We start from the raw sequence: 24,635 nt of genomic DNA, 5'->3' as shown, positions 1-24,635 counted from the left end.
TGGGGCTGAATGGGTCTAATTCTGGTCTTTATCTTATGGCCTCATGGTCTTATTACAAGAGGGTTTGATTATGGAGTAAGGAAGGAAATTATATATGGGCTTGGTGAGACTTCACCTGGAGTATTGTGAACAGTTTTGGTCTCCTTACCTAAACAAAGAATGTCAAAGTCAAAGTCGAGTTTATTGTCAGATGCATAAGTCCACGTGTGCATAGATGCAATGAAAAACTTACTTGCAGCAGCATCACAGGCACATAGCATCACATAAGCAGCATTCACAAGAAAAACATAAATTAAATGCAATTTTTACAAGAAGGAACACCATTAGAACAAAAAAAGTCCATTTTAGTGCAAAGTGGTCATAGTGTTGCTAAACTGGTAGTGATTAGGGTTGTGCCGTGTCGGTTCAAGAACCGAATGGTTGAAGGGAAGTAGCTGTTCCTGAACCTGGTGGTGTGGGACTTCAGGCTTCTGTACCTCCTGCCCGATGGCAACTGCGAGAAGATGGCACGGCCCCGATGGTGGGGATCTTTGATGATGGATGTTGTCCTTCCTGAGGCAGCGCCTCAGAAGTATTTTGCCCGGAGGGAGCGCAGCAACGATTCACTCATCTGGTTCCAACAACGGGAGTTTGCCAGATGAGGAGAGGTTGACCGGGACTGTATAGAAGAATGAGAAGAGGTAGAATCATAGGGTTCCTGGAGCTGTGAGGTAGCGGCTTTACCAGCCTCTCCACTGTTCCACTTGCCTCAACTCTGTAAACGTCAGCAAAGAATATCCAGCCAGCAGAGACTGAAGACGCTGGAATCTGGAGCAACACACAAAACGGACAGCCAAATCCAGATGAAGGGTCTTGACCCAAAACTTCGACTGTCCATTTCCCTCCACAGATGCTGCCTGACCCGCTGAGCTCCCCTGGCATTTCGTGTGCTGCTTATGACAGAATATGTGTTCAACTCACCTGAGAAAGAACAGAACTTAGCTTTTGCAGTAGAGGCAGCATTTCATTGTTCTTGAAGAGCAGGCTCTGTAGGGATGGATAGAGCAGGGGATCAAAAGTAATCCCGTGGGTCTGGATTAGTGGGTGGGGTGGAGCCCTGACCCAGCCACACTGTGCAAGGAGCTCCGCCTGCTGTTAGGTTGTGGGAGGTGCAGCAGGAAACTGGAGAGCAGCTTAAAGGCGTGTCAGCAATCAGAAGGAAAAAAAGAACTGCGCAGGACATTAGGTCAGAAAAAATATAAGAACACAAGAAAAAGTAAAACAGGAGTAGGCCACTCGGCCCCTCAAACCTGTCCCACTATTCAGTATGATTATGGCTGATCTCACTCAGGGCTCATCTCTTTGCCAGTTCCCAGAGCTCTTAATTTCCTGATCATTCTCTGATAAATACCCCAAATGATGTTGATCAAAGAGGGAGATTTAATGTTGTGTCTGAGGAGAGATGAAGAACGTAGAACACAGAACAGTACAGCACAGGAACAGGCCCTTGGGCCCACAATGTTGTCCCGACCACGATGCCAAATTAAATTAAATCTCTTCTGCCTGTACATGATCCATATCCCTCCATCCCCTGTCTGTTCACGTGCCTGTCTAAATGTCTCTTAAACACCAATATCGTGTCTGCCTCCACCACCACCCCTGGCAACCCTTCCCAGGCACCTACCACACGGTGTTAAAAACTTGTCCCGGACATCTCCTTTAAACTTTCCCCCTCTCACCTTAAAGCTGTGTCCTCTAGTATTTGACATTTCATAGAAACATAGAAACATAGAAAACCTACAGCACAATTCAGGCCCTTTGGCCCACAAATCTGTGCCAAACATGTCTCTACCTTAGAGACCCATAGCCCTCTATTTTTCTCAGCTCCATGTACCTATCCAAAAGACTCTTAAAACACCCTATCATATCCGCCTCCACCACCGTTGCCGGCAGCCCATTCCACGCACTCACCACACTCTGAGTAAAAAACTTACCCCTGACATCTCCTCTATACCTACTCCCCAGCACCTTAAACCTATGTCCTCTTGTGGCCACCATTTCAGCCCTGGGGAAAAGCCTCTGACTATCTACCCGATGAATGCCTCTCATTAACTTATATACCTCTAATAGGTCCCCCTTCATCCTCTGTCGCTCCAAGGAGAAAAGGCCGAGTTCCCTCAACCTGCTTTCATAAGGCATGCTCCACAATCCAGGCAGCTTCCTTGTAAATCTCCTCTGCACCCTCTCTATGGCTTCCACATCCTTCCTGTAGTGAGGTGACCAGAACTGAGCACAGTATTCCAAGTAGGGTCTGACCAGGGTCCTATATAGCTGCAGCATTACCTCTCGGCTCCTAATTTCATTTCCACGATCAATGAAGGACAATACAACATATGCCTTCTTAACCACAGAGTCAACCTGTGCAGCTGCTTTGAGCGTCCTATGGATTCGGACCCCAAGATCCCTCTGATCCTCCACACTGCACAGAGTCCTACCGTTAATACTATATTCTGCCATCATATTTGACCTACCAAAATGAACCACTTCATACTTATCTGGGTTGAACTGCATCTGCCGCTTCTCAGCCCAGCTTTGCACCCTGGGAAAAGGATTCTGACTGTCTACCCATTTCCATTCCAAATGAGACTGTGCCTTCAGCTCCAGATTCTGCTGTAGACCAAAACGCCATCAGCGTTTGCCCTGCCAACCACTCTCAGCATCACTTCTCATGGCTGTAAACTCCAGTGAGTATCAGCCAATCTTCCTCAGTATCCAAGTGCAGGTTATTCCCTCATCCCAGGATCCAAGCCAGTGAACCAATGTGCCACTGACTTCATTGCAACTACAGGTTGAAAACTGCACACGCTACTCCAGATGTGTCCTCATCCTCTGCAGCTGAAGCAAGATCCACCCTCAATAAATTGGATTATTGTATGGTTCTGTAATCCTGGGCAGAGCTGCAATCAAACCTGATCACAGGACTCTTAAACCTAGCGCATTTTAAATTCTTTCTTTTTTCCTTTTGACCACCTCCTTTCATCTGCAATTAAAATATAGAGGTTGAGTTTCAATTCCATCCATTATTCCCTCAGCAATTAATCAGTCATTTGATTATCAATGGTGTATAAACCCTAAACACACCAGCATAGACGTCAGATCGGAATATATTTAATTGTCTTTGCTATTCCGATGTTGAAGAGCAGTAGGCACAGCGATTAGGGAGGTAAATGGCCTGTTAGCTTTTATTGTGAGGGAGTTTAGAGATAGGGAGGTATTGTTACACTTGTACAGGGTGTTGATGGGGCCACAACTGGAGTTCAGTGCACACATCTGGTTGGTGATGCCATGAGCTGAGGCTCAGCAGGTAATAATCCATTGCAGAATCCCGCCTACCACTCCAAGTACAGCACTGAGGCAGCGTCTGATCATTGGAGGTGCTGCCTTTCAACCGAGTTCATGGAGTCGTAGAGTCATACAGCAGGGAAACAGGCCCTTCGGCCCAACTCGTCCATGCCGACTGTGTTTCCCAGTGAGTTAGTCCCACCTGCCCGTGTTTGGCCCATAGCCCTCCAGTCAAACTGTTGTCGAACTGAAGCCCTCATTGGCACTCTTAAGCAGATGTGAAAAATTCTATGACATTAAATTCAGTTAATAATCTGACATTAAACAAAATAAACTGATTAGTAACAGTGACCTTAAAGCTACTGGGTTGCTGTAAAAGCCCACCTACTTTACTGATGTCCTTTGAGGGAGGATATCTGGTCTGCCCGATATGGATGTGGTTGATTGTTAAATAGCAGGGGGCAATGACTGTTGGCTTTGCCAGTGACACACAGACCCCCAAATAAAAATAAAAATTTCCAGCATCCAAAGTGTTTTGTTTCTGAATGAATATTTTTGTTGCTCGTTACATCAGAAGGGGATTCACAGAGTGGTTTGGTAAATTGGTTTATTATTGTCACACGTACTGAGGTAGAGTGGAAAACTTTGTTTTGCATGCCATCAATACAGATCATTTCATCACAACAGTGCATTGAGGTAGTACAAGGGAAAACAATAACAGAATGCAGAATATAGTGTTACAGTTACAGAGAAAGTGCAGTGCAGGCAGACAATAAGATGCGAGGCCATAATGAGGTAGATTGTGAGGTCAAGAGTCCAGCTTATCGTACTAAGGGACTGTTCAATAGCTTTATAACAGTGGGATAGAAGCTGTCCTTGAGCCTTGTGGTACGTGCTTTCAGGCTTGTGGTTGATGAGGTGCCAGTCAAGTGGACGGCTTTGTCCTGGGTGACACCAAACTTCTTGAGAGTTTGTTGCACTGAGCCAGGCAAGTGGGCAGTGTTCACTCATGCCCCTGACTTGTGTCTGGTAGATGACATAAAACTAAAGGGCATAGATGTAAGGTGAGGGGTTGGAGATTTAGAGGGGAACTGAGGGGAGAGTTTTTCACACAGAGAGTGGCTGGATTCTGGATTGCACTGTCTTGGGGGGTAAATTAATTGGTAAATTGGTTTATTATTGTCACATGTACTGAGGTACAGTGGGAAACTTTGTTTTACATGCCATCCATACAGATCATTTCATCACATCAGTACATTGAGGCAGTACAAGGGAAAAGCAATAACAGAATGCAGAATATAGTGTTACAGTTACAGAGAAAGCGTAGTGCAGGCAGACAATAAGGTGCAAGGCCATAACGAGGTAGTTTGTGAGGTCAAGAGTCCATCTTATCGTACTAGGGAACTGTTCAATAGTCTTATAACAGCAGGGTAGAAATGGGACAGGTTTGTGGGTCTAATGCTGGGATTTCTGTTCCTGTGCACAGGCGCTCGATTCGGAAGCTGCTGGGGAGAATCCCTCCAAGCCCGGGCAGAACGGCAGTGGCCTTGGGAAAACCATGAGGGCCATCTCCAAAACCATGAAGAAGAAAATGGCGCGCAAGTACATTAAAGCCTTGTCAGAAGAGATGGTGAGTTTTAGCATCGAGACTGTGCCTGTTCCAAACTGGCAGTGGACTGACCACTTATAGAGGTCACATCAACAGTGCCGCTCCCATGACTTGTTAAAAGGCCTAGACAGAGTAGATGTGGCAAGGTTGTTTCCTGTGGTAGGGGAGTCTAGTACAAGAGGGCACGACTTCAGGATTGAAGGGCGCCCATTCAGAACAGAGATGCGGAGAAATTTCTTTAGCCAGAGAGTGGTGAATCTGTGGAATTTGTTGCCACGGGCAGCTGTGGAGGCAAAGTCATTGGGTGTATTTAAGGCAGAGATTGATAGGTATCTGAGTAGCCAGGGCATCAAAGGTTATGGTGAGAAGGCGGGGGAGTGGGGCTAAATGGGAGAATGGATCAGCTCGTGATAGAATGGCGGAGCAGACTCGACGGGCCGAATGGCCAACTTCTACTCCTTTGTCTTATGGTCTTATGGTCTTATGGACTTAAAGTGGTCATCTTTTAATGTAGTTGCTCCTTGTGTGGGGAAGGATAGTGTTGTCCTAATTACTGGTCATCTCTTTTCAAGTCACCCCTTGCTTTTGTGTAGAGACAACAGCTCAACCATACACTTCTCTCTATCTTCAGCACTCTAGTTCCCATTGAAAATGTCTCACTCTGCCACCATCTCCTCTCCATTACTGCAAGGGGTACAAATGAAAGTCTGTAGTGGACATCTGATTTTGCCACTTTGCGTCAGGTCTAACTGCACCACACAAAGCCTGTTCCCATCTCACCAGGACACCCACTATTCCCAGATCGTTGTAGATCTTCTCTCTTCTTCTTGTCATCTAAGCCCCTCTTCCTAACCTCAGTGTCACCCAGAGCAAAGGGCCCACACACCCGTGCCAACACCAAGTCTACTCATTTCCACTCAGTGACACTGTCTTTCCTCATTTGTTCCCTCAAAGCCCTGGTTGTCTACAGATTTAGTTGTTCCAATGACCTTGCCTGCCTCCCTCACCTGCTCTCTAAACTTCATTGGTGCTGGGTGTAAATCCTATGGCAACATCTTACCGCAAGAGCAACAATTCCAAATGGCGGCTCTCCAAGAACAAGAGATGCTGGCCTTGCCGTAATATGCCAATGAATAGTTAATAAACAAAACATTGTGATGATAAGATATCTTTATTAGTCACATGTACATCGAAACACACAGTGAAATGCATCTTTTTGCGTCGAGTGTTCTGGGGGCAGCCCACAAATGTCACCACGCTTCCGGTGCCAACATAGCATGGCCCACAACTTCCTAACCCATACATCTTTGGAATATGGGAGGAAATCAGAGCACCCAGAGGAAACCCACACAGACACGGAGAGAACATACAAACTCCTTACAGACAGCGGCTGAAAGTGAACCCCGGTCGCTGGTGCTGAAAAGCGTTACGCGAACCGCTAGTATAATTTTGTACAAATCTCCAGAGTCCTGGATATGGAGTTTATGGAGAGAGGTCCTTCTTAAGGACAGTCATGGAATTGTTCTCTGATAGTGTTATGGAGTTTAGCAGTTAACACCTAAACAATTCCAGCGATTGTGATATCAGCGAATGTACAAAGCACAAATCTTAAGTTGGATACACAAGAGACTGCAAATGCTGGAAGCTGGAGCATCACACAATCTTATTGAAGAACTCAGTGGGTCAAGCAGCGTATGTGGGGGGGCGGGGGGGGTGGGAGGAACTGTTCACATTTCGGGTTGAAACCCAGGGTCTCGATCCGAAATGTCGACAGTTCCTTTCCCCCCCCACCCACAGATGCTGCTCGACCTGCTGAGTTCCTCCAGCAGATTGTGTGTTGCTCCAGATTGCAGCATCTCTGGCCTCTTGTGCCTTGCATCTTACATCTCACTATGACTCTCCATGTAGGTAACTGTCTAGTGGAGGACGCTGTTGCTGTGTTAGGTCCTCACTGGCCCTTGATCAGAAGAGAAAACCCCAGCTGATTATCATGCTCAATCACATTCCTTTTGAGGTGTTTTGTGGGTTCGAGATAATTTTTATTTATTCATTGCCCAACCCTAGTTGCCCTTGAGAAGATGCTGATGAGACACCTTCTTGAACTGCTGCAGTCCTTCTGGTGCTATTGGAGGGGGTGTAGACAAGAACAATGAAGGAATGACGACACATTTCCAAATAAGAATGGTGTATTGGTATTAGTTTATTATTGTCACTTGTACCGAGGTACAGTGAAAAACTTGTCCTGCATACCGATTGTACAGGTCAATTCATTACACAGTGCAGTTACATTGAGTTAGTACAGAGTGCATTGAGGTAGTACAGGTAAAAACAATAACAGTGCAGAGTAAAGTGTCACAGCTACAGAGAAAGTGCAGTGCAATAAGGTGCAAAGTCACAACAAGGTAGATCGTGAGGTCAGAATCCATCTCTAAGGGAACCGTTCAATAGCCTTATCACAGTGGGGTAGAAGCTGCCCTTAAGTCTGGTGGTACGTGCCCTCAGGCTCCTGTATCTTCTACCCGATGGAAGAGGAGAGAAGAGAGAATGTGTGTTTGGAAGGGTGCCTGCAGTTGGGGCTTTCTGTTCTTTTTCTCCTTTAAGGTAGAAGCTGCGAGTTTGGGAGCTGCTGTTGGTGTTGCCTTGGTGACCAACTGTTTTTGTTGTGTCAGTGCTAGAGTACAATGAAACTGAAACATCCCAGCCAACATCCCATCTCTCTCAGCACAATGCAGCTGCAAATTTCTTCTCTGCTCTGTATAATCTGGTGACCCAGCCACTAGGTTGTACTGACCAGAGCAGAAAATGACAGTGGAATCCAGCAAGACACCAATGTGGCTACAAAAGCAGGTCAGAGGCTGGGAATCCTGCAGCCAGTAACTCTCCTCCTCACTCCCCAAAGCCGGTCCACCATCTACAAGCCTCAAGTCAGGAGGGTGATGGAACACTTTCCACGTGCCTGGATGAGTGCAGCTTCAACAACAACTCAAGAAGTTTGACACCATACATAGCAGGCCACCCACAACCATTCATTCACTCCACCACAGATGCACAGTAGCAGCAGTTTGTACCATCTACAGGACGCACTGCAGCAACTCACCAAGACTCCTCAGACAGCACCTTCCAAACCCACCACCTCTACCAGCTGGAAGGACGAGGGCAGCAAAAGATATCTTTATTAGTCACATGTACATCGAAACACACAGTGAAATATATTTTTTTGCGTAGTGCTCTGGGGGCAGCCCACAAGTGTCACCATGGTTCCGGTGCCAACATAGCATGCCCACAACTTCCTAACCCGTACGTCTTTGGAATGTGGGAGGAAACCGGAGCACCCGGAGGAAACCCACGCAGACATGGGCAGAACGTACAAACTCCTTACAGACAGCGGCGGGAATCGAACCTGGGTCACTGGCGCTGTAAAACGTTATGCTAACTGCTACACTACTGTGCCTGGAACACCACCCCCTGGAAGCTGCCCTCCAAGCCACACACCATCCCGACTTGGAAATATATCGGCGTTCCATCACGGAACGTACTCCCTAACAGCAGTGTGGATACACCCACACCTCAAGGACTGCAGTGGTTCAAGAAGGCAGCTCACCTCCACCGTCTCAAGAACAACTAGGGATGGGCAATTAAAAGCTGGCTCACCTCTTGAATAAAACAAAACTCATCTGCAAAAAGTACTGGTGCTTTAAGCACAACCTTCAACACTCATAGCCAGCACGTGAATTCTATTTGCTTTCTATACAGAGGTCTGGTATGATTGAATAATGCATTTTTTGCACTGGGGGATAGTGCCACATGTTGCGATCTTTTGTGCTGTTGCTTTACACTGGTCTGTGTTGGGTTCTGGTTAAGTATTACCTCAATATTAAAATTCTAGCTATCTTTTCAAATCCCTCACAGTCTCACACCTCTTCTAGCCTTGGAGATTTTTACACTCTCTGGCCTCTTGATCATGCCCCACCTCTGGTGACTGTGGCTATCGATGCCAAGGGTCTCACAGAGACATGCAGCACAGAAGCAGAACATTCCGCCCTCTGAGTCCGCACCAGCCATTGTATCCACTTACAATTTATTGTCCCCAAGTTGCTATCCATTGCCCACAGATTCTGCCACCCATCTACACCCCAGCAGCAACATAAAATGGTCAATTGACATACGAATCTGCATGTCTTTGGAATGTGGGAGAAAACCAGAGGCCCCAATGGTCACAAGGAGGACCTGCAAACTCCACACAGGCAGCACCCGAGGTCAGGATTGAATCCAGGTCACTGGTGCACGGTGGTGTAGCAGTTAGTGTAACGCTATTACAGCACCAGCGACCCGGGTTCAATTCCCGCTGCTGTCTGTAAGGAGTTTGTACGTTCTCCCCCTGTCTGCATGGGTTTCCTCCGGGTGCTCCAGTTTCCTCCCGCATTCCAAAGACGTACGGGTTAGGAAGTTGTGGGCATGCTATGTTGGAACCGGAAGCGTGGCGACACTTGCAGGCTGCCCCCAGTACACTCTACGCAAAGATGCATTTCACTGTGTGTTTCGATGTACATGCGACTAATAAAGAAATCTCTCTTAAGCAGGTCCACTGTGTTGTGCTCTAAGCTCTGATATTCCATCTCTAAACCTTTCTACCTCCCTATCTCAATTATGACCTCTTAAAGCCCATGACTTTGATCAAGACCTTGGTGTCTGCTCCAGTACTTCCTTCTCTGCCCTAGCTTCACTTCTATGTTTGATAACACTTCTGTTAAGCTCCTCAGGAATACGTGAAGGGAAGCTGCGGTTTGGTAAAAATAATGATGTGTCTTTCAGAGTGAGGACAATGCAGATGATCTCTTAAACCAAGCCATTGGAGAGCATGAAACAGAGGGAAGCTGCCTGAGACCCTGTGAATCTATGGAGAGCCTTCAGAGTCTGAACAGTGGGCAGAGTTCATCCAGTAAGTCAAAGGGAGGTTGGTGCCGGGCTCTCAGAGGAGATACGTGGCTAAAGCAGTGGGTAAAGCCCCGAAATTCAAGCAGTAAATAGTGAGCGGTCAAACAGGATCTGTGGAGGGAGAAACAGAGCCAACATTTCAGAGTCATGGAGTCATACAGCAGGGAAACAGGCCCTTAGGCCCAACTCATCCATGCTGACCAACATGCCCCTCAGCTGGTCCCATTTGCCCACATTTGGCCCAGATCTCTCTAAACCTTTCCTATCCATGTACCTGTCCAAATGTCTTGAATGTTGCTTTTGTACCTTCCTCCGGCAGCTCGTCCCATATACCCACCACCCTCTGTGTGAAAAAGTGGCCTCTCATGTCCCCGTTAAACCTTTCCCCTCTCTCCTTAAACCTATGCCATATTATTATCAAGAACTTCAATGGGAATCTTGGTCGGCATGGACCTGTTGGGCTGAAGAACGTGCAGACGTAATAGCTTTACCATCATCTGCAGTTGCTGTTGGAAAAAAACTGAGAGCCAGCAGTTTATGTTTGAAGGTGTTGAGCTCAAGATTGATTCCAAAAAGAGACCAAATTGCAACAATTGTTACAAGTAAAAGCATTGCTCACACTTGCTGACTTTAATACGATCTGAGATGTTGCCACAACACTCTTCAACTTTAGCCTCAACCTATTTGTTACAATTATCCAATGAGTTCTCAGATAATTCACAGGACACTATCATTGCTGAATACCACAGAAAGACACCATCTGCTGACATACCTAATCTTTGAAATTAAATCTCACTTCCTTACCCCATTGCCTTGTAAATTTTTCACATTTAGGTTTTATCTTAATCCAATTCTTTCTTGAAAGTCATCTTCTCCATCTGCTTCAGGAAGCACTTCAGGCAACAGTGAAATATACTTGAGTTTTTATTGTATTTTTATTATTGTAAAAGGACCTCTGCACAGGAGTGTTACCAAACAAACTTCAACACCTGGTCACGTGAGGAGATACTGGGCAGAAGACCAAAGGGATGTTTGGAGAGACAAGTTTTAAGGAGTGTTTTAGAAGGAACTAGAGGGACAGAGGGGTCAAGAGACTTGGATGGGGAATTCTGATCTGGTAAATTGGTGAATTGGTTTATTATTGTCACATGTACCGAGGTACAGTGAAAAACTTGTCTTGCATACCATTCGTACACATCAATTCATTACACAGTGCATTGATGTAGTACAGGGTAAAACAATAACAGAATGCAGAATAAAGTGTCACAGCTGCAGAGATAGTGCAGTGTAGGTACTGTAGACAATAAGGTTCAAGATCATAACGAAGTAGATTGTGGGGTCAAGAGTCCATCTTATTGTACTAGGGGACTGTTCAATAGTCTCATAACAGTGGGCTAGAAGCTGTCCCTGAGCCTGCTGGTACGTGCTTTCAGGCTTTTCTGAGAAGAATAGTACATAGAACATTAGACGTGGGAGCAGGAATGGGCCATTTGTCCTATTACGCCCTGCTCCTGCATACACTCATGACAGGGATGGATAGATATTTGGATATTAAAGGAATCAAAGGGTTTGGGAATAGTGCAGGAAAATGGCACTGAGGTCAGAGAGGTTCAGTGAGAGTTATACAGGGTGTTGGTGAGGCCAGACCTGGAATGCTACAAATAGTTCTGGTCCCCCACAGTTTGTTCTGTGCATTGCCGACATTACTTCAGTGGCTGCACTCCGTACCGTGGAAATCTGCTGCACAGGAGGAGGCCATCAGTTCCACGAATCAACACAACGTGAACACATCGTTCGGCTGCACTCTCATTCTCCATTTCCCCAGTGGATAAAGGTGTTGATGGTGGTCAAAGAAGGTCATTGGGTAGAGAAGCTATTACCTCTGAAGAGGGGGTCCAGAATATAAAGTCATCACAATGCTTGCAAACTCTTTAAATTTTCCCTGATGCCTCCATTAATAAGGGAGGTGGGAAGAGCTGCAGATATAGGAGCAGGAGGAGGCCATCTGGCCCGTCGAGCCTGCTCCACCATTCGATAAGATCATGGCTGATGTGGCCGTGGACTCAGCTCCACCTACCTGCCTTTTCCCCATAACCCTTAATTCCCCGACTACGCAAAAATCTATCTATCTGTGTCTTAAATATATTTAATGAGGTAGCCTCTACTGCTTCCCTGGGAAGGGAATTCCATAGATTCACTACTCTCTAGGAAAAGCAGTTCCTCCTCATTCTCCGTCTTAAATCTACTCCCCTGAATCTCGAGGGTATGTCCCCTAGTTTTAGTCTCACCTACCAGTGGAAACAACTTTACTGCCTCTATCTTATGTATCTCTTTCATAGTTTTATATGTTTCTATAAGATCCCCTCTCATTCTTCTGAATCCCAGCGAGTATATTCCCAGGCAACTCAATCTCTCCTCATAGGCTAACCCACTCATCTCTGGAATCAACCTGGTGAACCTCCTCTGCACTGCCTCCAAAGCCAGTATATCCTTCCTCAAGTAAGGAGACCAGAACTGCACGCAGTACTCCAGGTGTGGCCTCACCAGTACCCTGTACAGTTGCAGCATAACCTCCCTGCTCTTAAACCCAATCCCTCTGGCAATGAAGGCCAACATTCCATTTGCCTTTAGAAGCCATAATGCTTATTTATCTCTTGAGCAGGTGTCATGGCAAGTGCCTCAGATGGACCAAGCAACCGGGACAGTTTCAGGCTGGACGACGAGGTGCCCTACACTGGCCCATTCTGCGGTCGAGCTCAGGTGCACACAGACTTCACACCAAGCCCTTATGATACTGACTCCCTGAAGCTCAAGGTAAGGAGATGCTGGTTGTTTCTTGGTTAGAAGAAAGAAGGCTGTCTCTGTCAGAAGGCTGTGATTTCAAACCTCACTCCAGAAACAAGCTCCAGATTGAGATACATGCCACAGTGCTACTGCACTGTGAGAGGGGTCGCACTTTGGAGGAGTCAGTGTGCCTTTTCGTGTGGATGTTAACAGTCAAACGGGCAGCACAGTGGCCCAGCTAGCAGAGCTGCTGCCACACAACGCCAGCAACCCGGGTTCAGTCCTGACCTCTGGTGCTGTGTGTGTGGAGTTTGTACATTCTCCCTGTGACCAAGATTCTGCCTGGATTCAAGGGTATGAGCTGTAAGGAGAGGTGGGACGAACCTGTTTTTTTTTTTCTCTGGAGCGTCGGAGACTGAGGGGAGACCTGAAAGAAGTTTATAAAATTATGAGAGGCATAGATAGGGTAGACAGTCAGGGTCTTTCTCCCCAGGAATGAAATGTCAGATACTAGAGGACATGTATTTACGGTGAGAGGGGGAAAGTTTAAAGGAGATGTGCGGGGCAGGTTTTTTTTGAACAGAATGGTAGGTGCCTGGAATGTGCTGTCAGGGGTAGTATTGCAAGCAGATACAATAGATGTGATTAAGAAGCTCTTAGATAGGCACATGAATGTGCAGGGAATGGAGGGATATGGATTATGTGCAGGCAGGAGAGATTTAGTTCAATTCAGCATCATGTTCGGCACAGACATTGTGAGCTGAAGGGCCTGTTCGGTGCTGTACTGTTCTACGTTCTATGTTCCATGTTCTATGACTGTGTGGGTTTTCTCTGGGTACCCCTCACTTTCTACCCCTCATTTTCCAATTTCCAGAATGCAATTGGACATGAGATGGTATGTTATCCTCTATTGTAAGTGGGACAGGGTCATGAGGAATTTGGTGAGGTTACACCTTGGTCTACAAAACTATGGAAGGATATCCTTGCCTTAGAGCAGGTCCAACATCAGTACATTAGATTCTTGGAACGAGTGGGTTGTCATCTGAGGAGAGATTGAATAAGATGGGCCTGAACTGTGTGGAGGTTAGAAGAAAGGGAGGTGATCTATTGAAGTGTACAGGATTCTGAGAAAGAATAACAGGTTAAGTGATGAGAGGTGGTTTCCTCAGCCCAGAGGGTGTGGAACCAGGGGTCAGAGTACAGAGGAGAAATATATTCACTCAGAGGGTTCTGAATTTTGAAATTCTTTTCCAGGACTCTGCAGATGCACACAAATAGCATGTTAACGTATGATATTTTAGGCATAAGGCAATTCAAGGATATGGGAAAAGGGAGGGAATGTGAGTTTAATTGGTGGACAATAAACTAACTGAATGGATGACCCACTCATGCTCCTGCTTCTTATGTTGTTGACTAAAATATGGTCCAAGGTTAGACTGCTTGTCCGCACCCCCAGCAGGGATATAGCCCAGAGTGGGAACCCCATGGTAGAATATAAGGAAAATGTTCACAAAGTCATGTTATTTTCTTCACAATCAAACTGTGCCCTGCTCCCCGAGTGGCTCCAATTGTAACGTGCGGTACTCAAGTTCAAGGTTTAGAGAGTATGCATTATGTGGAGAGACTAAAGGAGCTTAGGGCTTTATTCTTTGGAGAGAAGGAGGATGAGAGGAGACATGATAGAGGTGTACAAAATATTAAGAGGAATAGATAGAGTGCACAGCTAGCGCCTCTTTCCCAGGGCACCAATGCTCAATACAAGAGGGCATGGCTTTAAAGTAATGGGTGGAAAGTTCAAGGGGGATATCAGAGGAAGGTTTTCTACCCAGAGAGTGGTTGGGGCGTGGAATGCGCTGCCTGGGGTGGTGGTGGAGGCAGGTGCATTGGTCAAATTCAAGAGATTACTAGATAAGCATAGGGAGGAATTTAAAATAGAGGGATATGTGGGAGAATGGGGTTAGATAGTCTTAGGCGAGGTTTAAAGGTCGGCACAACATTGTGGGCCGAAGGGCCTGTATTGTGCTGTACTGTTCTATGTTCTATGTTCAAGTTCAAGTTTATTGTCGTGGGCATTCATACCCAGGGTATAATTGCCATGAAAAATAGCCTTTTGCAGCAGCAACACAGTACATTGCACACTTTGACAACCACAAATTACATAAACAAGTTAACATAAATTATACATAAATCATCCAACAAAATAAGCAAAAATAAACTTAATGACATCAGTGTAAGTTGAGAGAAATATCCCTTTACTCTTGTTGCTCTATTGCCTCTTTGGGAGGGGGACTAAAATAGACGTCCAAATTATCTGCCTGCTTCAATCAGGAAGATCACTTGGTACCATTCATGGAATTCAGGATCCTGACATCAGCACTAAGCACCAAATCTGAAGACTATCCTGTACCTCTTAAAGGGACAGCAGTCGCAGATTCGGGGAAATGGATAATATTTTTACCGTGAAGACAAAATGAGGAGGAATATCTGGGCCACAGTCACACAGTCAGGTCTGCCATCTCTCCCCACCTCCCCTGCATCATCACTTCCCTACGATAGGATATAAGATAAGATAAGATATCTTTATTAGTCACATGTACATTGAAACACACAGTGAAATGTATCTTTTGCGTAGAGTGTTCTGGTGGCAGCCTGCAAATGTCACCACGCTTCCAGCGCGAACATCTCCTTCGAGGTTTAAAGTGCAAGTCAGTTGGATATCTGGCACTTCCCAGACCTGCAGTAGGAGGAGGGGAGACCACCTGGCCAAGATACCCCCCCCCACCCCATCATCCCTACATCCTATACCCACCCCTTGTCCCCGCCTTCTGCTCAATTCGCATTGGCCTGAGTTCAGGGCTCAAAGGTTAACTTACACCAACTTCTTTCAGAAAGGAGACATCATCAAAATAATCAACAAGTCGACCATGGGCACCTGGACAGGAATGCTCAACGGCAGAGTGGGGAACTTCAAGTTCATTTATGTGGATGTCTTGCCCAACGAAGACAACACACCCAAAAAACTCCGGCCACACAGAAGGAGCACACAGCCAGTCCCGGATTCCCTTCAGGAGTTGTTGGAAAGGATCCAATTGCAGGTCAGTGTGGTGGGATACACTTTTAGTTTTCCTTTGGCATCATAGAGCAGGCTCTCTGCCGTTCTTTGCCTATGCTAGTCATCAAACACACACCTTCACTTATCCTACCTTTTCTCTCGCAGTCCCATCAACTTCTCCCCAACCCCTGATTCTCCTGACACCACTGACACTGCCAGCCATTTGCAGTGGCAAATTAACCTACCATTAATTTAACTCTATCATCCACCTGCCTCTGTCTCCCAACTCCAGCCCTCCCTCCTCTCCCTGACTCGATCTGCCCATCATCCCTCGCCCCCCCCTTCCCCACCACCCCTTGGTCCACCAATCACCTCTGGCCCCTATCTCACCACTTGCCCTCTTTGACTACACAGTGTACTCGTCCATGCCGACCAAGTTGCCTTACGTGAACTCGTCCCATTTGCCAGTACTTGTCCCAAATCCCTCTAAATCTTTCCTTATTCATGCACCTGTCCAAGTGTCTTTTAAATATTTAAATTATGTCTTCTCTTTACACTGGCTATCTCCCTTCTTAATTCTTAATCCTGATGCAAGGTTTTGACCCAAAATGTCAACAACTCCTGTGTGTCGGCAGAGGCTGAGGGGTGATCTGTTGGAAGTGTATAAAATTATGAGGGGCATCGATAGGGTGGACAAGCAATATCTTTTTCCCATTACCGAGCAATCCAATACCAGAGGGCATGCATTTAAGGTGAGAGGGGGTAGGTTCAGAAGAGACGTGAGGGGTACGTTTTTTACTCAGAGAGTGGTGGGTGCTTGGAATGCGTTGCCTGATAGGGTGGTGGAGGCAAATTCATTGGGGGCTTTTAAGAGGGGCTTGAATGGGCACATGAATGAGAGGAAAATGGAGGGATATGGACATTCTGTAGGTAGGAGGGATTAGCTATGTCAGCACAATATTGTGGGTCGAGCAGTATCCTCCCCCCCCACGGATACTGCTCGACCTGTTGAGTTCCTCTAGCAGATTGTTCGTTGTTCCAGATTCCAGTGTCTGCAGTCTCCTGTATCTCCCTCACCGATCATTAATTGCTTGGCGTGTGGGTAAAATCTTGAGCACCCATAGGAAACCCATATGTTTATGAGAAAGTGCAGACTCCACACACACACACACACACACACACACACACACACACACACACACACACACACACACACACACACACACACACACACACACACACACAGCACCCAAGGTCAAGGTCAAACCCAAACTACAGCCACTGTGTGACAGCAGCACTAATCACTGCACCATTGTGCCCTACCTTGCCCAACTTTTCACCTCACCCGAAGGACATTCAAAGCAGCTGATACCTCCCCCCAATCACCCATCGTGAGCTGAGGTGTTTTTTTCTTGTCAGGAGGCATTTCAATCCTGTGGCGATGTGGGGAGGAGTGGGAGTTGGAGCTGAATGTGGAAGTGTATGCCCCCTCACTAAAAAGGTGATCATGCAAAATTTGGCACCGTCAAATAAGGAAGGTGACCAAAAACATTCAAAGTGTAGACTTAAAGGAGTTCTAAGTTGGGAGGACTCTTTGTTGGTATTGGTATTGGTTTATTATTGTCACTTGTACTGAGGTACAGTGAAAAGCTTGTCTTACAAACCGATCGTACAGGTCATTCATTACACAGTACAGTTACATTGAGTCAGTACAGAGTGCATTGATGTAGTACAGGTAAAAACAATAACAGTACAGAGTAAAGTGTCACAGCTACAGAGAAAGTGCAGTGCAATAAGGTGCAAGGTCACAACAAGGTAGATCGTGAGGTCAGAGTCCATCGCATTGTATAAGGGAACCGTTCAATGGTCTTATCACAGTGGGGTTGTCACTCCTTATGTGTAATGGTCTCGCTTCTTTTATTTTCTTGTGCAGGATCTTTATTCCACCTTCCTTCTGAATGGGTACCAGAGTCTGGATGATCTCAAGGATCTCAAGGAGAGTCACCTTATTGAACTTAACGTCACAGACGCAGAGCTTAGAGCAAAGATCTTGACTGCTGCCCAACAGGATTATGACAGTAAAGATGGTAAGGGGAAAGGAGGAGGGTGCGCTTGGTACTTCTGCTTATCTGTGGGTGAATGAATCTTTATACATAATCAGCACAGAGAAGTCCCCATGATCATCAAATGGTTGAGATGGACTATAAAGGCTTGTGAATAACAGGAGGCATCACTGGGGAAGATGTAAACAGCCTTTATGTTGTAGCCATCGTTATTTTTGTAAGTTATCAGCCCCTTTTAGCCAGATCCCTCACCAGTTCATGCATTCAATCTCTCCTGGCATTGAGTCACAAGAGTCACAGAGTTGTATAACACAGAAACAGGCCCTTCGGCCCACCATGTCCATGCTGATCAATTTTCCCATCTACACTAATCCCGTTTGCCTACGTTAGGACCAGATCTTCTAAGAGGCGGTGCCTCCAGAAGGCGGCATCCATCATTAAGGACCCTCACCATCTGGGACATGCCCTCTTGTTACTACCATCGGGGAGAAGGTACAGGGGCCTGAAGAGCCACACTCAACGTTTCAGGAACAGCTTCTTCCCCAACGCCATCAGATTTCTGAACGGTCCATGAACCCATGAATACTTTTCCTTTTTTTTTTGCTCTATTTATTCATTTTTGAAATTCATAGATATTAATGTCTTTGCACTGTACTGCTGTCACAAAACAACACATTCCACATCATATAAGTCAATGATAATAAATCTGATTCTGACATCCTTTTATGCCTTGCCTATTTGAGTATCTGTCTAAATAACTCTGAAATATAATAATTGCATCTGACTGCACAACTTTCTCAAGCACCGATTTCCAGATGTCAAATTTCCTCTCAGATCTTTCCTCTCACCTTTAACCTATGCCTTCTTGTTTTTGATGTCCCTACTATGGGAAAATGACTCTAACTATGTACCCTTTCTATATTTCTCATAATTTTATATACCTCCATAGGTCACCCCCAGTTTCCTTCCTCTCTTCATTCTCTCACAGTCTCTTCTGTCTATGCCTCTTCCCTTTCTCTGCACATTAAAACTTGTTTAATCTCTGACTCCTGATGAATGGTCTCAACCCAAAATGTTGACTGTTTATTTCCCTCCACAGATGCTGCCTGACCCGCTGAGTTCCTCCAGCATCTTGTGTGTTGCTCCAGATTCCAGCATCTGCAGAATCTCTTGTGTTATCTCTAACTTTGCCCACTTCTTATGAAAAGTCATTGATCTGAAACCCTGACTCTGTATCTTTCTCCACAGATGCTGCCTGACCTGCTAAGATTTTCTAGCCATTTCTGTTTTTTATTGGTATTGGTATTGGTTTATTATTGTCACTTGTACTGAGGTAGAGTGAAAAACTTGTCTTACAAACCGATCGTACAGGTAAATTCATTACACAGTGCAGTTACATTGAGTCAGTACAGAGTGCGTTGATGTAGTACAGGTAAAAACAATAACAGTACAGAGTAAAGTGTCATAGCTACAGAGAAGGTGCAGTGCAATAAGGTGCAAGGTCACAACAAGGTAGATAGTGAAGTCATAGTCCATCTCATTGTATAAGGGAATCGTAAAAAATCTTCTGGTTCACTAATGGCCTTCAGAAGAGGAAATATGCCAACCTCACCCACTCTGGTCTGTATGTGACTCATGACTCACTTCATGTGGTTGACTCTATAATGGCCCAGTAAGCCACTCATCTGCAGGTGACTCTCCATCACCTTCTTCAGGGCAATTAGGAAGGAACAACAAATGTTGGCTTTGCTGGTGATATCCAGATCTCATGAAGTGAATAAGTAGACAAAAAATGTAGAACATAAAACATAGAACATAGAACAGTACAGAACAGGCCCTTCGGCCCACAATGTTGTGCCGACGTAGCTAATCCCTCCTACCTACAGAATATCCACATCCTTCCATTTTCCTCTCATTCATGTGCCCATCCAAGCCCCTCTTAAAAGCCCCCAATAAATGTGCCTCCACCAGCCTATCAGGCAACACATTCCAGGCATCCACCACTCTCTCAGTAAAAAACATACCCCTCACGTCTGCTCTGAACCTACCCCCTCTCACCTTAAATGCATGCCCTCTGGTATTGGATTGCTCAATAATGGGAAAAAAGATATTGCTTGTCCACTCTATCTATGCCCTTCATAATTTTATACACTTCCGACAGATCACCCCTCAGCCTCCACTGCTCCAGAGAAAAAAGCCCAAGTTTGTCCAGCCTCTCCTGATAGCACATGCCCTCTAATCCAGGCCACATCCTAGTAAATCTCCTCTGCACCCTCTCTAAAGCCTCGACATCCTTCCTATAGTGAGCTGACCAGAATTGCACGCAATACTCTAAATGCGGCCTAACCAGAGTTCTATGTAGATGGTGGTGGTCTTAGGTCTGGGAAGTGCCTGATTCCACTCTATAAAATGAGCAATGCGATCTCTGTTGAAGCTTTGCTGCCTTTGGCCATTTTCATTTCTTCTTCACCTTGGCCCCAGAGGCAAGACTGTCACTTATTGACTTTGTTGATAAGGTCAGGATTTATTGCCCCATCCCTGATTGCCCCTGAGAAGGTGGTGGTGAGTTGCCTTCTTGAACTGCTGCAGTCTGACTGGTCAACATGCTGCCAAGGTGTCATTGGGAGTTCCAGCATTTAGATCCAGCGGTTGGAAACAAAACAACCAAAGATGCTGGAGATAATAAAAACACGCAGATGCTGCAAATCTGAAATAAAACCAGAAAGTGCTGGAAATACTCAGCAGGTCAGGCAGCATCTAGGGGAAGAGAAACTGAGTTAATGTTTCAGGTTAAAGACTTTTCATCAGAACTTGGAAGGAGACAAAAAAGGAGACACAAGAGACGACAGATGCTGGAAATCTGGAGCAACACACAAAGTGCTGGAGGAACTCAACAGGCAGTATCTGTGGAAAGAAACGGACAGTCGACATTTCAGGTCGAGACCCTTCATCTGGACTGGAAAGAAAGAGGGGAGAGAGCCGGTATAAAGAGGTGGGGGGAAGGGGTGGAGCAAGAGCTGGGAGGTGATAGGTTGAAGTGACAAAGGTCTGAAGAAGATGGAATCCGATAGGAGCGGACAGTGAACCATGGAATAAAGGGAAGGAGGAGGGAGGGAGGAACGTGTGTGTAATGGGCAGATGGAGAGGATGAGGGTGGCGAAAGAGACGAGGTGACGGGAGACGAAAGAAGCTTGTTAAGCTGCAGGGAGATTGGGGGAGGAGGATGTCTCTGATGGGGTGAGACTGGGGTGACAATGGGGATAAGGTGTAAAATGCAAACAGAAAATGCTGAAAATACTCAGTAGGTCAGGCAGCCTCTGTCTTTCCAAGGGAAGATGGTTTATGACTTGGAGACAAATCTGCAGGCGTTGGTGTTCCCCTGCACCCACTGCTCTTGTTTGAGGAGATGGTGGGATTCAGAAGTGGGTCCACCAGCTCTTGCTCCACCCCTTCCCCTCACTTCTTTATACCGGCTCTCTCCCCTCTATCTTCCAGTCCAGATGAAGGGTCTCGACCCGAAACGTCGACTGTCCATTTCCCTCCACAGATGCTGCCTGACCCGCTGAGTTCCTCCAGCATCTTGTGTGTTGCTCCAGATTCCAGCATCTGCGGTCTCTTCTATTATAGAACCCTGAGTTTCTGTACTTCATACAAACAACAGCTCCAATTCATGCTCTAATCAGTCGACTTGCACCAGGAGTCGCAGTCGCTAAGCTTAGAGACACTTACTCCTGCAGAGCTGTGTCTATCAGTACTGACCAAAGCAGAGGAAGTTACGCTGCACCCTGTCAGACCCTTGCCACAAAGTGATGAAATGTCACAATCCAAGAAGACAGAAGTCTTCTACACCAAACTTCTCCTAAAATAGTTGTGTTAGCTTCTAAAGGGTTGAATTCACATTTGTCTAGCACCTTTGAAAGCATCTGAAAGTACTTTGCAATCAGACTCAGGTTTATTATGTTGTGAAATGTGTTGTTTTGCGGCAGCAGTACAGTGCAAAGACATTAAATTACTATAAATTACAAAATAAATAAATAGTGCAAGGAAAGGAATAACAAGGTAGTGTTCATGGGTTCAAGGACTGTTCAGAAATCTGATGGTGGAGGGGAAGAAGCTGTCCTTCAATCATTGAGCATGAGTCTTCAGGCTCCTGTACCTCCTCCCCGATGGTAGTAGTTGTTAGACTGATCATGTGGACAAACACAAGTGGAATATTGTCCCACAGACGGCCAATGACGATAGCTGGACTGTATGCTTATTTAATGATTCTGATCAAGGGATGAATATTGGACCAGGATATCCAAGGAGCTTATCCTCCTCTTTGAAAAAAATGCCTGGAATCTTCCATGCCTGCCTGAGATGGCAAGACTTGGTTTACTATCTCCTATGACCAATGACAACCCCAAATGTGTTGCACTCCCTCAGCAAGGCACAGGACACTCAGCGAAGGACAGATCCCCTACTTTCTGACTCAGAGGCCTTCCCACTGAGCCTTGGCTGAAATGAGACACCCCTGCCTCTTAAATGTAAAGACCATATGACATTGGAGCAGAATTAGGCCATTCAGCCCATCGAATGGCCTAATTCTGCACCAGTTAGGCCAGATTGGAGCCTAGTTGATCATGGCTGATTTATTTTTCCCTCTCAACTCCATTCTCCTGCCTTCTCCCTGTAACCTTTGACACCCTTACTAATCAAGAACCTCCACTTTAGATATACCCAGTGACTTGGTCTCCACAGCCATCTGTGGCAATGTATTCCACAGATTCACTACCCTCTGGCTAAAGAAATTCCTCATCATCTCAGTTCTAAAGGGACGTCCTTCTCTTCTGAGGCTGGTCTTAGACTCTCCCACTACTGGAAACATCCTCTCCACGTCCACTCTATCCACACCTTTCAATATTCGGTAGCTTTCAATGAGATCCCCCCTCATCCTTCTAAACTCTAGTGAATATAGGCCCAGACCCATCAATCACTCCTTATACGTTAATCCTGTCATTCCCAGGATCATTTTTGTAAACCTCCTCTGGACCCTCTCCAATACCAGCAAATCCTTCCTTAGATATGGTGCCCAAAACTGCTCACAATACTCTACATGTGGTCTGATCAACGCCTTATAAAGCCTCAGCATTACATCCTTGCTTTTATATTCTGGTCCTCTTGAAATGAATGCTAACATTGCATTTGCCTTCCTTACTACTGACTCGACCTGCAAGTTAACATTTAGGGAATACTGCACTAGGACTCCCAAGTCCCTTTGCACCTCCGATTTCTGAATTCTCTCCCCATTTTGAAAATATTCTACACCTTTTTTCCTTCTACCAAAGTGCATGACCGTACACTTCCCTACACTGTATTCCATCTGCCACTTCTTTGCCCATTCTCCCAACCTGTCCAAGTCCTTCTGCAGACTCCCTGCTTCCTCAACACTACCTACCCCTCCACCCATCTTTGTATCACAAACTTGGCCACAAAGCTATCAGTTCCACCATCCAGATCATTGACATATAATGTAAAAAGTAGTGGACCCAACAGTGAATCCAACAACTTCTGATAACAAACATTTGTCAATGTCACATTGCAACCGTATAAAACTTTGGTTTCGCCACATTCGGACATTTGTGTGCAGTTCTGGTCGCTCCAATACAGGAAGGATGTGGAAGCTCTGGAGAGGGTGTAGGAAAGATTTACCAGGATGCTGCCTGGATTAGAGGGCATTAGCTATCAGGAGAAGTTGGACAAGTATGGATTGTTTTCTCTGGAGCACTGGAGGGAGAAAGGAGACCTTATAGGAGAGTCATAGATATGGTAGATGCTCAGAGAATTTTTCTGCAAGGCAGAAATGTCAAGTACTGGAGGACATAGCTTTAAGGTGAGAGGGGGACAGTTTAAAGGAGATGTACCTGGTAAGTTTTTTGCATAGAGAGTGGTAGGTGCCTGTGGTGATGGTGGAAACAGACCCAATAGTGATGTGTAAGAGGCTTTTAGACAAGCACATGAGGGATGGAGGAATGTGGATCATGTGCAGGCAGATGGGATTAGTTTAATTTGGCATCATGGTCGGCACAGACATGGTGGGCCGAAGGGTCTGTTCCTGTGCTGTACTGTTCTATGTTCCACTGGCGACAGGATGTTATCAGTTCACAGTTGTCATTAAGAAAGATCTGCTGATTCTGTGAAAGTAGCTGGTAGATAAGAGAATGTTACGGTTAGCGTTAGAGATATATTTATACGCAAACCAACATCCTGTGTGGGGACATGATCCAGTCGTGTCCCCACATTGCTTGTTTAAAATTTAATAACATTGGTCTAGGCATCTAGACAGAAGATTCCTCGTGGCTGAGAGGCCAGACAAATGAGTTGATCTCAAGCCTTCTTGACTGAAGACAGAGAGGAAATGGAGCTTGTTGAAGGAATGAATAATCCTTCTGGGGTATGAAGGGATAGTCAGTTTGGTATAGTTGGGAACATAAGGAGAATGTGGGAGGTGGGTTTGGGATCTGAAGAGAAGATGAGGAGAGGGATTGAAGGATACAAGGAGAAAGTGGGATCTGCAGAGAAGGTGGAGAGATGGTTCTGGGGGAATATGGGCAGAAAGTTGGGGGATTGGGAGATATGGGATTGATGGAAATGGGGAGAAATTGGGAAGTGGGGATTGTAAAATATGGGGATTGCTGGGTGGTGCTATAATTTCTGATTCAAAACACACTGGAAAATGCATGATCTCTCCATGAACAAGTAGTTATCCACAAGCACTGGGAATCTTTACTCAAGTGATTTTCAGGCTAGAATGCCACTTGACTTTTGTGTGTGTGTGTGTGTGTGTGTGTGTGTGTGTGTGTGTGTGTGTGTGTGTGTGTGTGTGTGTGTG

The 24,635-nt window shown here is 45.8% G+C and overlaps 1 protein-coding gene across 1 annotated transcript in view; it reads left to right on the top strand.

Moving 5' to 3' along the window:
- LOC127570044 (SAM domain-containing protein SAMSN-1-like) overlaps positions 1 to 24,635 on the top strand; it is a 76,857-nt gene that overhangs the window by 49,898 nt on the left and 2,324 nt on the right. The window contains exons 3-7 of the mRNA XM_052015276.1: positions 4,808 to 4,951; positions 9,743 to 9,869; positions 12,528 to 12,679; positions 15,538 to 15,744; positions 17,635 to 17,788. Coding sequence (XP_051871236.1) covers positions 4,808 to 4,951; positions 9,743 to 9,869; positions 12,528 to 12,679; positions 15,538 to 15,744; positions 17,635 to 17,788 — 784 coding nt within the window. The remainder of the gene's footprint in view (positions 1 to 4,807; positions 4,952 to 9,742; positions 9,870 to 12,527; positions 12,680 to 15,537; positions 15,745 to 17,634; positions 17,789 to 24,635) is intronic.

Source organism: Pristis pectinata, chromosome 4 (assembly GCF_009764475.1).
Source record: "Pristis pectinata isolate sPriPec2 chromosome 4, sPriPec2.1.pri, whole genome shotgun sequence".
Classification (NCBI taxonomy): Eukaryota; Metazoa; Chordata; class Chondrichthyes; order Rhinopristiformes; family Pristidae; genus Pristis; species Pristis pectinata.
This window is presented reverse-complemented; position numbering and strand designations above follow the sequence as displayed.